Source organism: Ilyonectria robusta (assembly GCF_021365365.1).
Source record: "Ilyonectria robusta strain PMI_751 chromosome Unknown BGZ61scaffold_12, whole genome shotgun sequence".
Lineage (NCBI taxonomy): Eukaryota > Fungi > Ascomycota > Sordariomycetes > Hypocreales > Nectriaceae > Ilyonectria > Ilyonectria robusta.
Genome location: NW_025764446.1, coordinates 602,491 through 618,518, shown reverse-complemented (window position 1 = coordinate 618,518; position 16,028 = coordinate 602,491). Strand labels below are relative to the sequence as shown.

The 16,028-nt window shown below is 55.8% G+C and overlaps 5 protein-coding genes across 5 annotated transcripts; 2 read left to right on the top strand and 3 right to left on the bottom strand.

Moving 5' to 3' along the window:
* Positions 1–6,363: 6,363 nt before the first annotated feature.
* On the bottom strand, positions 6,364–8,544 carry BGZ61DRAFT_453753 (pyridoxal phosphate-dependent transferase). The gene is made up of 3 exons (XM_046246117.1): positions 7,607–8,544; positions 6,823–7,524; positions 6,364–6,763 (listed from the first exon to the last, which is right to left on the bottom strand). The coding sequence occupies exons 1-3, from the start codon at positions 8,099–8,101 to the stop codon at positions 6,626–6,628; spliced, it is 1,335 nt and encodes a 444-aa protein (XP_046103214.1). The 5' UTR covers positions 8,102–8,544; the 3' UTR covers positions 6,364–6,625.
* A 502-nt stretch (positions 8,545–9,046) lies between these two features.
* Positions 9,047–9,393, bottom strand: BGZ61DRAFT_453751 (uncharacterized protein). Its single transcript, XM_046246116.1, has one exon. It carries the CDS (start codon positions 9,270–9,272, stop codon positions 9,117–9,119), a length of 156 nt encoding a protein of 51 aa, XP_046103213.1. The 5' UTR covers positions 9,273–9,393; the 3' UTR covers positions 9,047–9,116.
* Positions 9,394–9,431: 38 nt separating this feature from the next.
* BGZ61DRAFT_46842 (uncharacterized protein) lies at positions 9,432–10,176 on the top strand. Its single transcript, XM_046247874.1, has one exon. The coding sequence runs from the start codon at positions 9,506–9,508 to the stop codon at positions 10,001–10,003; it is 498 nt and encodes a 165-aa protein (XP_046103212.1). The 5' UTR covers positions 9,432–9,505; the 3' UTR covers positions 10,004–10,176.
* A 172-nt stretch (positions 10,177–10,348) lies between these two features.
* On the top strand, positions 10,349–12,461 carry BGZ61DRAFT_354782 (family 22 glycosyltransferase; the record flags this gene model as incomplete). The annotated part of the gene is made up of 3 exons (XM_046240653.1): positions 10,349–10,615; positions 10,769–10,999; positions 11,064–12,461. 3 exons carry the CDS (start codon positions 10,349–10,351, stop codon positions 12,459–12,461), a joined length of 1,896 nt encoding a protein of 631 aa, XP_046103211.1.
* Positions 12,462–12,854: 393 nt separating this feature from the next.
* Positions 12,855–15,827, bottom strand: BGZ61DRAFT_354804 (uncharacterized protein; the record flags this gene model as incomplete). Its single annotated transcript, XM_046240656.1, has 3 exons — positions 12,855–15,226; positions 15,279–15,434; positions 15,686–15,827. 3 exons carry the CDS (start codon positions 15,825–15,827, stop codon positions 12,855–12,857), a joined length of 2,670 nt encoding a protein of 889 aa, XP_046103210.1.
* Positions 15,828–16,028: the final 201 nt, after the last annotated feature.

Below are 16,028 nucleotides of genomic sequence, written 5' to 3'. Positions count from 1 at the left end.
GGACGGGGCGTTCTCTAAAGAGGGACGAAAGGTGGGGAAGATGGAGAATAAGAAGAAGAAGGAGAAGAAGAAGAGTAAAGGGGGATGGAAATTGGTGAAAGACGTGTTCGATGATGAATGGGATGGGGCGAGTGAATGAGGGAAGTGAGGTGAGGGAAGTGAGAGAGCGAGCGAGACGTCGGGAGACGAATGCGAAGGAGAAAGGTCAAGGCGATGCAGGTAGGTAAAGGCAAAGCTGCCGGGTTTCTAGAAGAAGAGGTGGGTGCTTGGAGCGTGGAGCGTGGAGCATGGAGCGTGCAGCGTGCAGCCGTGCAGCGTGATGGTTGTTCCATCCGGGATGGGATGGATGGTGACAAGCTAGCGCGGGAATTGGCAGGTACCGGCCTGCTGCGTTTACAGCGCTGAGGTACCTGGGCCGCCAGGTATCGCCCGAGACACCTTTGTAGGGTCCTCCTAGGGCCTCCTAGGGCCTCCAGGTCCTCCTCCTAAGCCCCAACTACCGTAATGGCGGGCGATTGGAGCAAGGGCGGGACCTGCTCCAGGCGCATTGGGCGGCCAGCGACAGGGGGTGGGAGCGGTGTCTCCAGGGCTCCAGGGTGGAGGTACCCACGCCGGTACTTGCGCGCGACGTGGCATCAGCACTGAAACGTGAGGTACCACTAGACGCAGGGGATCTCGCTTGGGTCCCCCCCCCACGACCCACGGGAGCTGGTGACCCATGGATGGGTATTGATGATTGAATGGACGGATGACCTCGTGATGCGTTTTTGGAGCATCGAGGAGTGAGGAGCCCGAGTGCCAGCAGCCAGTAGCCAACAGTCAGCCGTTGCCGCAGAAGCAGCGCAGTGACTGACGGTTTGGTGAGGAGGTACCTCGTCGACCCGTGGCCGTACTTGGGGGGAGGGACATCTACTACGCGTGCTTGGGGGCCTCGAGGGCATCAGGGCTTCCAGGGCATCGATCCGGGGGGGGGGGACGCTATTTCGGCTGCCTGCGTCCTAGCGACAAGCCTACAAAACAGCCCAATGATCAAAGCGCACCCGGCCAGCAGTCATCACCACATCCCGAAGAGTCACTCACTCTCCGTCACAGTCACAGCAGCAGAGGCCGCATAGCAAGTCTGCCATCATTCTGATCAGGCTGGCGGCCATTTGTCCCGTCGAGACAAGGCCTAGCGAATGCAGCCGCGCTAGTCAGTAGTTCCCCCGGCCCCACCACACCCTTCAACCTGGAAGTGGAAGGGTCCAATGGCGTAGTACGCAGTCTGTGCCATACCAGTGAGCCCATCCCATGCCTCTTAGAGAGAGAGAGAGAGACAGAGAGAGGTAGAGGAGAGAGAGTCAACCTGGGCTTACCTTGAGCTAGGCCACACAACGCGATGTAATTATTCGCAAGGCAGAGCCAAAAGAAATTGTTGCTGGCTGGTTCTAGCCCACCCTAGACTGCACACTTCTCTCTCGCTATAATCCGTCCCCCCGCCGCCACTCTCAAGACGACGGCGGGAAGTGTTTCGTTTGCGCTCTGCCTGACACGGGCCAAGCATCGCCCTTCTGATAAGACCTTGGCCGGCCGACTAGTCCCCCCCCCCCCAGCCCCCAGAACCGGGCCGGGGATGATGGGGTTCGTCGATGGCCGATGGGGCCAGTTGCTTATCGTGCTGTGGTTCTGTGGGTGGTTCACTTATAGTCCTGAGCCGTCTTGTGTCGCCATTCTTGCCGCGGCTAAGAGCAAAAAATAGCAAGAGAAGGGGATGTGCGTCTGCGTCTGCGTCTGCTTCTGCGCCCGAGCGAGCCTCCCTGTCCCTGAACGAATGGCTTCTCGGTTGCATGAACCATCAAGCGTTGCTATGGTGGAATTGTTGTGCCCTCTGAGGGAATGAAAGGCTAGATGACCGACAATTATGGCGTCAGCAGACTGGAGCTCGCTCGCTACGAAGCACGCCAGAATGGCCACGGATGGGGCCTAGGATGCGGATGCGCACCGGAGCAACCGCAGGCGGATGGGTGATCTACATCAGCCGTATCTGTATCTGTATCTGCCTACTTACCTTACCTAGGTTAACCCAAAAGGCGTCAACAACAACAACATCAGGGTCATCAATCGCAAGCCGCAAAAGCAACCAACGCGTTATCAACCCGGATGCCCCGTCGCCGCGCCTTTGTTTCCTCGCTCCACCACAGGTCGCGGCCCACAGCCGATCGCCGCTCCAGGCCACGCCGCCTAAACGGACCAAGCGGGTTCCCCAAAAGGGCCACTCAGATGCAGGACAAGAGCCACCAGGGTAGGACTCTGCGGGTGTAAACTATGGTATGAACAGACGGACGGGGGATCCAGCCATGATAGGCATCGAGACAGGGGGGCCGAACGGCAAGGGCAGGGGTGGTGAAAGGGGAGGAGAGCAGCGAGCGAGGCAGAAAGCCCATGTGTGAGACTCACGAGGCATTCACTTACTCACTCACTTACTCACAGGAGTCACAGTCGAGCGGACGAGTAGGCGCCTAGACCCTGGTCAAGCCAACTAGGCAGATAGTACCGAGTACGCCAGGCTAAACCGATGGCGATGGGGAAACAAATGGCAAGGCAACCAGACTCAAAAGCACGTCTGTCTATTCCACAGATGGCGCCACTGATGTTTATGTAAAGTCTCCGCATCTGATGTGATGCCTAGGACGCAGTGCCGCAGTGCACAAAGTTGCCACGACGAGAGAGGCTGGAACAAGGGTCCCGTCATCATTCTCTCAACCAGCGTCATCCCGCTACGGCTCTGGCTCTGGCTCTGGCTCTGGCTATGGCTCTGCCGTGAAACTCGCCCCCCCTCCCTCTTCTTTTCTTTCCCCGCAAATGGTTACGTGCCTTAATTGCGACGTAGGCACCCAAAACACACAGAGAGGCGCATCCTCGAGCAAGCCCAGGTGAGGCAGCGACGGATACGTGGGTTGGCCTGATTGATTGCCCCGGGACTCGGCCAATCCTACCGACCTGCTCCAGTGCGTTCGCGCCCTTAGATCGATGCAACCCGTCCTCGGGAGACGACGTCTTATACCTTGCCATGCATGTACAGAGTAGGTAGGTCGATAGGGACAGGCTGATAAGCTATGCCAGCTTGTGCCATGTGCCCTCTTATCTTCTTGCGCCGCACGCACCGCAGCGTTCCTCGGAGATTTTGGGCCTGGTCTGGTCTGGTCTTGGTCTGGTCTGAGCTGGCCTGGGTTGGTCTGCATTCCATTCCGAATCGGATGGCGCACCTGGAGCATCACATCATAGATCGGCTATCTTGTCCCTCCCCGTAATGATTTGCTATCAGTAAACTATACTGGACTGTCTCTATCAGAGCACAGTCCAGCCACGCAACCCCGCAATGTCTCGGGTTTGTATCGCCATTATCGCAAATCGCAAATCGTGACCCTCATCAAGCGACAAACCACGACTCACGACTTCACGATCCAAGACCCACGACCCACGATGACCAAGCCCCGTCACGGAGCAATCGGGGATAATGACACAAAGCCATAATCTTGACGTACATGAAATAGCCTACCCTCCCAAGGAACCAACAGCCGCCAAATGCCCTTCATCGAGTCATTGGCCCTCGCCCATTGGCTCATTCACCACCACCGCATGACCTGTGACCACTGTTCCTGACCGAGACCCCGATTGGCCTCGTACACGTGTGCGCCGTGTCTCTTGTCCCCTCGTCTTGTCTCCTTTTTTCTCTCTCACCCTCGCATCACTCGTCGTAGCCTTCGAATCCCTGGACTGGCGACCACACTCCCTGCATGTCTCGCTTTTGACTCACTGGAGGTGCATTCGCCCATGGCTTGCCGCTCCTGGGATGGCGTCACTCGCCAGCTGAGCCCGTTTCAAAACGACGACGACCCGACAAGAAATGCCTCTCCCCCCAAAGCCCGAATCGGTCCTATGGCGAAAGGATGCTGAACATACGATCCCTCATGGGACTTGTGACCTTTGTTATCCCTTCCAAGTCCCATCCCGCGCGGAGATGCGCTCCTCAAACCATCCCGCCTTTGGGGCCGCCCCCGCGAATCATCACTAACACCACCCACACCAACACACTCACCATCATTGCCGTATCATATTAAAGTGCAGAGGCGTACAGAAAACTATTCCTTGCTTGCCTACCGAGCTACGTACTCACCAATCGTCGCCTCATTCTCTCTGTTGCTGTGGTATTTTGTGCAAGGCAAAGCACACACACACACCCACCCACCTGGTGGTACTCGTTGGTGTGCTGCAACAGGAACCATTGATTGACACCACCTAAATGGCCAAGCCCGCGCATTGTGTTGTCGAATATGCACACATCTCCCTCTCTAATAAAAATGCTCTATACGAATTGCCAGTATTCCTGATGCGCCTGTCAATTTGGGGCGGTCGACCACTCCTTCTGGGTAGTATCAGTGGCCGCCTAGAACACACTTACACACCCTCTTCAATGCGACCCTGCGGCATCTGAGGCCCTTGGCAGCCGCCACAAGATGAACAACTCATCCAACCCCCGGGTAATGCGGCGTGTTTGGGAATGGTCGTCCTTACATCAAGTTGTCACCATGCGTATACTTCTTCTCAGGCCACATCCTCACCACGCACACATGGCTGACATGTCGTGAGGGGAAGACATGACCTGAATCACAACCCTAGTAAATCCATTTCCAAACCGCTGTGACCTTGCTCACCATCTGCGGCCTCATATGCAGCCGAGCGATCGGCAGCTTTGTCACCATGAAAGACGCTCAATCTCGCCCTATTTCGCTCCCCCCACTACCTCGCGCAGCCTGTCACCCTGCGGCACAATCCTCCCTCCCATGCCCACGGCAATGCCGTTCATGAACAGGAGAGGTGCACCCCATAGTCATGACTCTCTCTTCTGTATGGTCGAGCTCACCTACCTCCCCTCAATCACATGTGCCGAGTAATGCACCTTGCCCTTGATGGTGAGGATTCTAGGCCACCTTGGAATTCCGCTTGACCCTACGCTATCTAGGAGACCAGAGAGGCTTGTCGATAATATTGTATTGGGCAAAGAGATCTCACTTAGGGATACGGGATTCCGCAAAGCAACAAACCAGCTGCACTGGGTAGCCTGAACATCAATATGACCTGTCCCATTAGTTTAAGCTTTGCCGGCTTTAAAAGTCTCGGGGTTTGCTCATATTTGAAGGATCAGCCTTCAAAACCCCCAAGCCTACGGTGAGTAAACATAGTCTAATAGATTCTTTCAGTATATTCAGAACATGGCTGTCAAGTCGTTGTTTGTCCACGAATCTTTCCTTCCGGCCTGCATCATAGTATGATTGCGCCTAGACCGACCAGATCATGAACACATCATCTCCGCACAATGTGCTAGGTTCCCACGATGCTTGTCGAGAAGTGGAGGCCAAAGACCTCCAGAGCATAGTCTCACTTCATGCTGGCATACGGACTGATATAAAATCATCTTAACAGCAATGTTAGGACCAATTGCTTCGAGACATTAGCGTATTGACTGTTCTCGCCGATGTTGTCTTCGGCGGCATGTTTTGGTAGCTCATGGGATTTACTTCGGTCTGATTGTTCACACGAGTTGTGGTCTGGACAGGACTCGCAGTCCAGTGTTTGGATCTCGGCAAGCTAGGCGCAACGAACATGGGCTTGGTTTGATGTCTTCCAGCTAAACCTATCGCGCTTGCAATGCGCGCAAGGCAAGATGAATGATGAGGTGGCGGGAGCCGAAAGTGACATGGGAGAGTCAAGGCATTATGGATATGCCAAGCGTGCAAATCCCTTGCTTAAATATGTGTGCGGCGAGGAGGTCGACAACTGAAGGACTGAGTAGAAAGAGGAAGAAGAAGAAAAAGAAGTAGAACAAGGTAAGAGGCAGCAGTGGATGAGGAGGAAGATGGTGACTGGGCGAAGAAGGACCCGGTATTTAGGCTGCTGGTAAGGAATGAAAGCGATGACTGTGGTCAGAATACATTTCACAATGCCCTGCACTTCCTTACGAATCGGATGTCGGGAACAGGACATTGAGACTCTCAAGTAAGCGGGGGAGGTACCGTTGTCTCGATTTTGGTGTTGCACATTCTGCCAGTTGGCGGCCCTGTCTCGATTCCGTTATCGTTGCTTGGTTTCGTGCATCGGCCATATACTACTCGAGTGAGGTTCTCATAGGCTCGTGGGCTGTTGGTACATGAGGTAGAGTTACACCGAACCGGCATTGGCTCAGCTCACCATCTTTTCACATTCCCCCCTCGGAATCCCAGTCTCACCTCCTCCCCCGCTCCACTTCGTCCCTGCAACGGAAATCAGTCTGTCTCACAGCTTTTGAGAACCCTCGTTTTGCACATTCATTTGAGGCGATGAGAATGGGAAAACATATTCTTTTTGCATTCGCTTTCCGGCATGGTATCTAAGTTTGTTCCAAGTTGTACACGCCTAATGGCAGCCATCGGATCCTAGACAAAAACGCCTTTCAGAGCTTCGCCGGTATCTATCATATCTCATTCCCGGTTCCCAGCGCCGTGCTACGGCGCCATGGCCGGTTTCTTTTGTGGCAAGACACCAAATCTCCAAGTGCCTTTGGAGCTCGCGCTCAGATTCATCTGGTTTGGTTCTATTAATGACCTCTTCAATGGCCCTTGGCCTTCTCGACTGTGGGGAGCTCCTTGATGGCCTCGGTGATGATGTTGAGTCCCTTTCGCAGTTCCTCCTCGCTGATGACTAGGGGTGGCGCGAAGCGGATGATGTCGCCATGGGTCGGCTTGGCCTGTGATGAGTGCAACGTTAGCATGTTAATGACCTCGGATGTTAGCATGAAACACGTACCAAGAGGCCCTTGCTCTTGAGCAGCAGGCAGAGATCCCACGCAGTGCGTCCAGAAGCAGCCTCCTCATCAATCACAACGGCGTTGAGCAGACCCTTTCCTCGGATGGTCTTGAGGATGGGTGAGTTGAGCGCGACAAGGCTGTCCCGGAAGATGTTGCCCAGGCGGTCGGCCTTGGCAGTCAAGTCCTCCTCCTCCATGATCTCAAGTGCACGGATGGACACGGCGCATCCGAGAGGGTTGCCGCCGTAGGTGGAGCCGTGGGTGCCGGGTTCGACGACCAGCATGATCTCCTTGCTGCTGAGGATGCAACTCACGGGGTAGAGACCGCCCGAGATGGCCTTGCCAAGGGTGATGATATCAGGCTTAATTCCAGCCCACTCCGAGCAGAGCATGCGGCCTGTTCGGCCAATACCGGTTTGGATCTCGTCGCAGATGAAGAGGACGTTGTGCTTCTTGCAGAGAGCTTGGACCTGAGAAAGGTAACCCTCATCGGGGACCACGACACCGGCCTCTCCCTGGATGGGTTCGCAGATAAAAGCGGCTGTCTCTTTGCCATGGGTCTCAAGAAGCTCCTCCAGATCGGCAATGTTGTTATATCGGATGGGCTTGCCCGTAGTGGGGTTGAAGGCTCCAATGTTGGGAACGTAAGGACCATAGTTGGCCCTCGACTCGGGGTCGACTGAGAGAGTAATGGCAGCCATCTGGTGCGCGGATTACCAATTAGCAATTGACGTCTTTCTAGCATTCAATTGGCCCCGGAGGAGCAATTGGGGGATTACATACCGTTCGGCCGTGGAAGTTGTCCTGAACACCAAAGATCCATGCCTTGTCCTGAGGAACGCCCTTGACCTTGTACGCCCACTTGCGAGCGACCTTGATCGCGGTCTCGACAGCCTCGGCGCCGGTGCACATGGGCAGAACCATGTCATAGCCAAAGACGCTGCGGACCTTCTCAGCCCACTTGGGGAAGACATCGTTGTGGAAGGCGCGAGAGCTCAGGGTTAGGCGGCTGGCCTGCTCTGTGAGGGCCTTGACCAGTTCCGGGTGGCAATGGCCCTGGTTGACGGCGCTGTAGGCAGAGAGGAAGTCGAGATACTTGCGACCTTCGGGGTCCCAGACGTGGACGCCCTGAGCCTTGGAGAAGACGACGGGAAGGGGATGGTAGTTGTGGGCGGCGTACTCGTTCTCAATGGCAATGGCACCGTCGGTGGACGAGGCGTGGAAGCGCGACTCGGAACCGTTGGAGGACGCCTTGGTGGCGTCTGCGTGGGGAGCCATTGTGATGTTTGGTGGTGGTTGAAGTTGAGGATATGCGGTTCTGGGTATGGTGGGGAAGCAAGTGAGGGGCGGCGGTCAGGACAAAAAGTGCAAGTGCCAGCAAGAGGAAGGGCAACCCAAGGACACCTAACAGGGGACTGGATGACGAAGATAAGGCTGGGAGGAGATAAGAGGGTATCTACAAGGGCTTGGCTTGATTGGAGAAGAGAGAGACAGAGAGAGAAAAGAGAAAAAAAAGCGATCGGGAACAGGAAAAGTCGTCGCTCTTTAAGGACGGGCGAAATGGACCGTGGCGATACGGAATCGGAGGAATCACGGAGGACGACGCGAACGGAGTGGTGAGAACGGGGTCAACGGGGTGGACGGAGAGAGCGAAAGAGGCGGGCGGGAGTGGCACTTCGCACTTCGCACTTCGCACATGGTAGCGGCGTGCAGCAGATGGCGTTAGGTAATTATTACTGCAAAGACCATGTTGGCGATTGAGTCGTCGTGAATGCGCTTTACCTCTAAGTGACAGGCGTTGTTTCTTCTCTTCCCCTAAGTGCAGTTGGAAGCGAACGGGCGTGGGCAAATCCAATGATCCATCCATGGCCGGACCACCTGAGCATCGGCGGATGGATCAGACACACGCACAGCGCGCGCACACAGTCACACACACACCACACCCCTGCCAGGTTGGAACGATTCAGAATTTCTGCCGTGGCCAGCCGCGTGCGGAGAGGCAATCCATCCGTGGATGCATCCGTGGATGGCTCTGGGATGATTGTTTTCTGGGGTTGGCACCGAGACGGCCATTTGCGTCATGGCCCCAGCTCGACAGCTTGAGCCTCCTCGAACTGGCCGTGTCTGACATGTGGTTTTTCGGGGTCCCGTTCCCAGCTCGACTACCTCATTCGGTTTACGGCGTAGATTTGGGGCTGCTGGCAGGCACCTCGAACAAGAAACGATCTGGGGTTGAAGGGAGGGGGAGCGGGCCACAGATTCCACAACGAGGGTTCGGAGGGAGGACGGCCAATTACAGCGCCTCAATTACTTGTCTCGACTGTGAGCGGCCCTGAGACAAATGGACAAATGGACGCACCCGGTTTCTACAACGGGGAACGGCGCACCTACTTAGTCGGAGAAAAAAAAAGGGGAACAAGTGCCAGAGGAATGCAGCAATGACGGACATGGTCCACTGGGCTCTATGCTCGTGACGGGCTTGACTTGCGTTGGACCGTGGATATCCTTCCAGGCCGGGACCATCACCCACCCACTCACGGCCTGCCAGAGTTCTGGATGGCAAGGCGCACCAAAGACAACGTGGCCGGCGGCCAATGATGCTCCGTCCCGTCAAGATCCATCCCTCCCTCCAGTAGACAGAGAAGGGGAAGACAAAAACCTGATTATCCCCCCAATCATCCAATGTACAGAGCATTATTATCTAAGACACCATCTCCAAACGCCCGCCGGCCCCTGTGGAGATCCAGATCCCGACCCGGCCAGCGTGGGATGTTGGCTCCGCTCCATCTGTGTGCCGACGTTGCCCACCCCGGCCGACACCGGCTCCAGGCCAGAATTGACGGGCGCACCGGGCGTGGCAACTGCGCCAGAGAAGCAGGTACAGTGCTCTTAAGGAACAATTCGCTCTCTAGGCTCTCTAGGTTGTCTGAAGTCTGGACGCGCCGGCGCTTCTCCAGCCAGCCGCATGACTCCAGGCGTCTGGCCCTGCACGGCCTGCACCACACTCTTACGTACGATGCGGCCGCTGAGGTGCCCACCGCCATTACGTACGAACCGGGAGCGCAGTCGAGGTCATCGAAGCAGCCTGCGCCGCCGGCGACAACCCAAACGTCCTGGCTGGGCGGCTCCGGCAACGTCCAATCCAATGGATCTTGCCATCCTGCCGCGGTTTGCCTTTAGGCCGAGAGCATCTCAGCACACCGCCGGCGCCATCATCTCAAATCGCTGTCATCACCGTCATTCTCGTCTTACATGGTGGCCAAGTGAAGTTTTACCCAGATGATGCCACGTGATGACAACTTCAGGCGGTGGCGCTGTGGCTGAGGCTCTGGGTGGTTCCTCCCAGTTGCCACACCCACACCCGTACGCCTCGCCGCACTGTCCTGTGGCTTGGCCCGTAGCCAATCAGCAGTGCGTGTACACCTTGTCCGCCCAACACGGAAAGAGACCACTTCACTCAGTGAGCTCGCTACCGATGCCATTCAACCACCGAGCTTCACATGAGCTTAGGGATAGGAGTTCAATATGGCGTCAACACCAAAGCGTGCATCGCCAACTCAGTCTCAACCCCCAATTGCAGTCTCAGCCCCAGATCCGTCTGCTCTTGATGCTGTCGTCAACGAGACTCGCAATCGCATCAACCGGCCGTCCTTTCTGCGCAGCATCTTCATCATCCGCCTCATCAACGCCTGGTGGATCACCACCTTTTTTCAGCCTGATGAGTACTTTCAAGCATTAGAGCCCGCCTGGAACTTGGCCTTCGGTCCCCAGAGTGGCGCATGGTTGACTTGGGTAAGACTTTCTGACTGCTGCTTTCTTCTTTGCCAGCTGCCCTTGGATCCCCTATTCCCTATTATTGCTTATTCGTGAATCCCATCCATCTCAACAACTATATATGTATCGTATATTAACCTCACAACCTCACTTCACTAACTCCCTAAATAGGAATGGAAATATCAACTCAGATCTTCTCTTCACCCAGCCCTCTTCTCCGGCGCCTATCTCGTCGCCGACGCTCTCTCCTCCCTCCTCCCAACAGGCAGCATCCTCCGTGCCTCCATCATCATAGCCGCTCCTCTCACCGTGCAGACCGTCATCGCCGCTCTTAGTGACTGGTTCACATGGCAACTTGCCGTTTCCATCTACGGACCCAACAGCAATGTATCCTTTTTTGCGGTAAGTCGTCAAACATCCCCACCTTCTCTAGAGAATGCAATGGCTAAGTGGTTCACCGTCGTAGCTGTTCCTCACCCTATTCAATCCTTGGCAATGGTACTGCTCTACACGAACTTTTTCCAACTCGCTCGAGATGACTCTCAACGTCATGGCTCTCTACTTCTGGCCCTGGGAGCTCCTCGGCGCCGCCGAAACCACAAAGGAGAACCCCAAGCCACGGCCCGTCCTACTCAGCCTCTGGTCCCTACGAGCATCGCTGTGTCTCGCTGCCCTCGCCGTTGTCCTTCGCCCGACCAACGTCTTCATCTGGGTCACCGTTGTTTTCGTTGCCTTCACCCGCATCTCCCTTCAAGGCCCTTCGCCTCTCACCTTCTCGACCGTCCTTGTCCTGGTCCGTGAGGCTATCCTGTGCGGCTCGCTCATCCTGGCCCTCTCCATGGCCTCGGACCGCTTGTACTTTGGTTTCTGGACCTTCCCCCCCTACAACTGGCTCAACTTCAACCTCTCCAAGTCACTGGCCGTATTCTATGGCCGAAATCCGTGGCATTACTACCTCCTCCAGGGCCTGCCTCTCATCTGCACCACCAACCTGCCCTTTGCCGTCATGGCCCTCTACCGGCCGTCCGGCTCCTCGGACATTCAGGCCAACGTTCGCAAGACTCTCGCATATACCGTCTTGACCACTATCTTCGCCCTCTCCCTTGTCTCCCACAAAGAGGTCCGCTTCATCTACACGCTCCTCCCAGCCCTTAATGTCCTCGCGGCGCCCGTTGCCGCCTCCTTCTTCTCCTCGCAACCCACTCCCACGACGAGAAACCCCCGTCCTCGCCCGACCTTCCGCAATACTCCCTACCTCCTCGCCGCCCTCGGTGTCAACCTCCTCCTTGCAGGTTACCTCACATTCTTGCACCAGCCCGCGCCGCTTTCCGTCCTCAGCTACCTCCGCCACCAGTACGAGCGCATCCACCCCGCCTCGGTCAACCTTGCCCATACCTCCCACTTCTCCACGGCTTCCCCTGATGACGACGATCTCTTTGCCCTCTTTCTCATGCCCTGCCACACCACTCCCTGGCGTTCTCATCTCGTCTACCCTGGCCTGCGCGCCTACGCCCTCACCTGCGAGCCCCCCTTGCACACCCAGCCCAACACCCCCGAGCGTGACAACTATCGCGACGAGGCCGACCGGTTCTACGATAACCCCGTCGCGTTCCTCAGCCACGAGCTGTTTGCTCCTGCAGAACCCATTCCTATACCACGATACATTGTCGGTTTTGAGGGCATTGAGCCCTGGCTAGATGACTTCCTCAACACCGCCGAGGGTCAGGCCGTCGGCATCAAGAGTCTGCGCCGTGTCTGGGGTGGATTTAACGGCTTATTTAACGATGACTGGCGACGGTCAGGCAAGATGGTCGTTTGGGAGACAGGTGTGTACGATGATGCTGTGACGAACAAGGAGGATTGAAGAAGACTCAAATGTCTGATGGAGACTTGTGTCATATCATGTGTAATCTACATCGCAGAGACTTGAAACTCAGAGGTCACCAAGCCCATCAGGGGCAGACGCTCATAATAATCCATGGCCCACATCCTTCTTTTCGTGACCCATACTCCCTGAATTTAAACATCCCCCCACCCGCTCAAATGAATATAAAAGGGGCTTGCCACGGCTACATTACACAACATAATTGAATATAAGGTTAGCGGTGGAGGCCTGGGGTTCGCCGACGCCCATTGCCCGACGTAAAGCCCTCCCTCTTTCACCTCATGTCCCTTTGAACCCCATAAACTTCGCTCCCATGATTCCATTTCGCCTTGCCCATATACTTTAAACGATCCTTGGAGAAAGTCTCCTTCTTTACTGCTCCTGTTTTAGTGGCACCGGCTGCTCTTGGACCTGATGTGGTTGTTGTTGCGGAGGATGCGGGTGCTGCTCTGACTTATCCGATGGCTCTGATGAAGGCGCAACAGGTTGGTCCTGCTTGTGCTCTTCTTGATGCTGTCGTTGCTCTTGCTGCTGTAGCGGCGGGGATGCAGCAGCAGGCACGGGCTCAGGTGCGGGTGTTGGGGCTGGCGGTTGTTTCTGCTGCTGTCGCTGAGGTGGAGGTTGAGATTGATCTAGCGCTACAGCCGAGACTGATGCAGGAGCTGGCACCGCGGTTGGAATTGGAACAGCGGCGGGAGCCGGTACTGGAGGAGCTTTGGCTGGAAGAGGCGCCGTTTGCTTTTCGGACTCCCTTCCTGTCTCCCGCTTAATATCCAAGCTCTTTCCGCGTGGTAGGAAGCTGGAGCTGAGGGTAGAGGGACGGTCTGCAGGTGGAGACTTGTTCCTCCTCTGCTCCGCGCTCTCCTTGGCTTCACGATACTTGTTTCTGATCCATCCAATTGGTCCCTTGGGCTCATCTTTATCCCTTCCTGAGTCATATATGGCGTGTGCGTCAGATCCGAGCACAGTTGGGTCTGAGCTTTCGCTCTTTCGAGGCCTATGGCTGGAACTTGAAATCGAGAGGCTGCTGATATCAGCATTATCGTTCGATCCCAGGCCCAGACGAGGAGAGGTCACTCCAGAAACAGTCGAACCGCTAGCATTGTCGGCATTCCTACTCCTCGACAATCGCCAGCGTTTCTTCTTGTCCTTCTCCGCTTGTTCCAGGGTTGTGATAGGTTGGTCTTCGAGAACTTGATCCAGATCTGACCCTTCGTTGAACGATGAATGCAAAGACGTCGGTGGCGATTTCTTGGCTTTTAGTGTGTTTTCTGGATGAAGATTGGGGTTCGACGACGCCTGGGAGGCCCTAGGCGTGTGCTCAGAAGACACATCGCTCTTCTGCTGGGCCACGGAAGCTGGGGGTGTGGGTTGATGGTCTTGTAGTTGCTCCTGCTGCCTTTCTTCTTGAATCGGTGGGGGCATTGACTGCGGTTGTAGAAGATGAGAGTCAGAGTCTTTGTAATGGGCTTGGTCTAGGGGGTTCTGAATCTCGAACCCCGGCGAACTCGCGTTCGGCTGAGAATGTTGTAACGAGGCATTGGAGCTCTGCGCACTCGGGTTTAAGCTTCCAGGTATCCTTTTTTTCTTGAGTTTGTTTGGCTGCCTTTTATCAGTTGTGTCTGTGGGGGACCTCTGAAAGATGTTAGGCAGGTTGGGTGTTTTGGACGGAGTGGCGGGATCAGGAACGTCGAGCAACCTCTCCTGGCTCCGACCAATGGCTGGCACTCTCGAGGGGGTTAAATGGCTACCGGGACCTTCATGTGAGAAGCTCGACTGGTTAGGGTGGTCAAGCGTCTCCCCAGAGTTCAACTGTGTCAGAGGTTCGAGATGCGCCGGCGAGTGAGGGCTAGAGCCATCATGTCTCTGGAAACGGCCACCAACAAGTGCTGGGGATTTCTTGGACGGCACGGTGTTACTCCTTGCAAGGCCACCCGTTGTTGGCGTTGCAGTCAGAGCGGGGCTGTTTGGGGTCGAAGTGCCTTCATTCTTAGAATTCCTCGAGGACACAGATCGGTTCCTTCGAACCTTGCCGTCTCTTCGCACACTGTTCGCGCCAGCGCTTGCGTTTGATGCAGAACGGCCGATGCTAGGGTTTCGGTTCGGATTCGGTGTGGTGGGAATTATGGGGATCATGGGATTGCTGGTGTGTCCAGACTCGACCTCTTTCTTTGTCTTCTCGTCTGCTGCAGTTCCCTGCATACCGATGAGGAAGTGATCTTGGTTCTCAATTAAGAATATGATGACGCATTGATTCAGGCGATACTCCTCGGGGGCCATGGCGTGGGCGGGGTGAGATAGCATGCCCGGTTGGAAAATAGCTGCGAGGTTCTGCGAGTTCATGCGGTTCTCATCAGCTTTGGCGGCAAAAACTGCGAGGAGATCGAGGATGTACAGCAGCAGTTGCCGATTAAGCGGGGGAAGCTCAGTGATGAGCCTCTGGTACTCTTCGATGGCTGATATCTCGTTGAAGTGTTCCACAAATTGAGGGCCTTCAGCATCCCCAACGGCCTGCTTCGTCGCGCCGCGTAGGGGTTCGCGGAACTTTTCGTAGAGGTCTAGGGGGACGACCGGCTCGGGGAGATCATTGAGGTATCTGCGGAGGACATTGGCGGCATCGTGAACCGTGTAGCCTTCCCACACAAGGCCCTTGCCATATCTGTCGGGGGAGTCGAAGACCGTTTTGAGTTCCTTGATTCTCTTTTCTGAGCCGCTTAGACGGAAGATTCCTTCGACACCGGTAGCTAGCGATAGAGTTAGCAGGCGCCTGAATACACCAACAACAGATGCACATACCCCTCTCTTTGAGAAAGACGCCGCACTTGGCAACGACTATGGGAACATAGCCATAGATGTAGCTCTGCCCCCTCTCGTCGATGAGCGAAATGGCTACGTTTGCGTACGTTATACTTTGTCGGAGCGGAACGCCAAAGATGCCATGCGGTCGGGTTTCTAGCACGGTGAACGTTAGAAATCGTACAGACATTGCGAAACACAGTTACGGCATGCGCCTAGGAACTAGTAGCGGAGGATATCACGTCGCTGAACGCAATGCGACAATGTTGAAATAGGCGAATGTCATCTTCATGCCCAAACATATGCGATCGCAAGAACCAAGGAAATTGAGGCGGCTCAAATGAGAAGTACCAGGGTTGGGGTCGGGCAAGTCGCGTTGCAGCTCATCGATGAGGAGGGAGGCGTACCATGGGTTTCTTGGTGCTTGGACGGCAGCTTGAAGCCTTTCCACCATGACTTGAGATCGCGTTTATTCTGGGGCGATGCGGCGTTGTTGATCTGAAGGGCGGGATGGGGTGGCGGTTTGGAGTTGTGGGCGGCGGACGTCATGGCGGGCGACGTCGCGTAGGAGGACGGAACGGGGAAGGCGACAGGTATGACGGCGATATCGACGGTGGCGACGTAACAGCTGGGCCGGCCCAGGTGTTTGACTCACGATGGCTCGACTCGGCCTCGATGTCGAGGGTACGGCGGCGGGCGACGGCAATGGGTAATCAGTGTTACGGCGGTGGACGAACGTTCGAGTCGATG

What these genes read in the sequence shown, in the direction of transcription:
- BGZ61DRAFT_453751 (XM_046246116.1), bottom strand. Translation starts at nt 9,272, where the DNA reads ATGTCCGTCATTGCTGCATTCCTCTGGCACTTGTTCCCCTTTTTTTTT.
- BGZ61DRAFT_453753 (XM_046246117.1), bottom strand. Translation starts at nt 8,101, where the DNA reads ATGGCTCCCCACGCAGACGCCACCAAGGCGTCCTCCAACGGTTCCGAG. An exon ending in ACAACTTCCACGGCCGAACG is followed by an intron (nt 7,525 to 7,606) that starts GTATGTAATCCC and finishes TCCGCGCACCAG; the next exon opens with ATGGCTGCCATTACTCTCTC. An exon ending in TCAAGAGCAAGGGCCTCTTG is followed by an intron (nt 6,764 to 6,822) that starts GTACGTGTTTCA and finishes CACTCATCACAG; the next exon opens with GCCAAGCCGACCCATGGCGA.
- BGZ61DRAFT_46842 (XM_046247874.1), top strand. Translation starts at nt 9,506, where the DNA reads ATGTACAGAGCATTATTATCTAAGACACCATCTCCAAACGCCCGCCGG.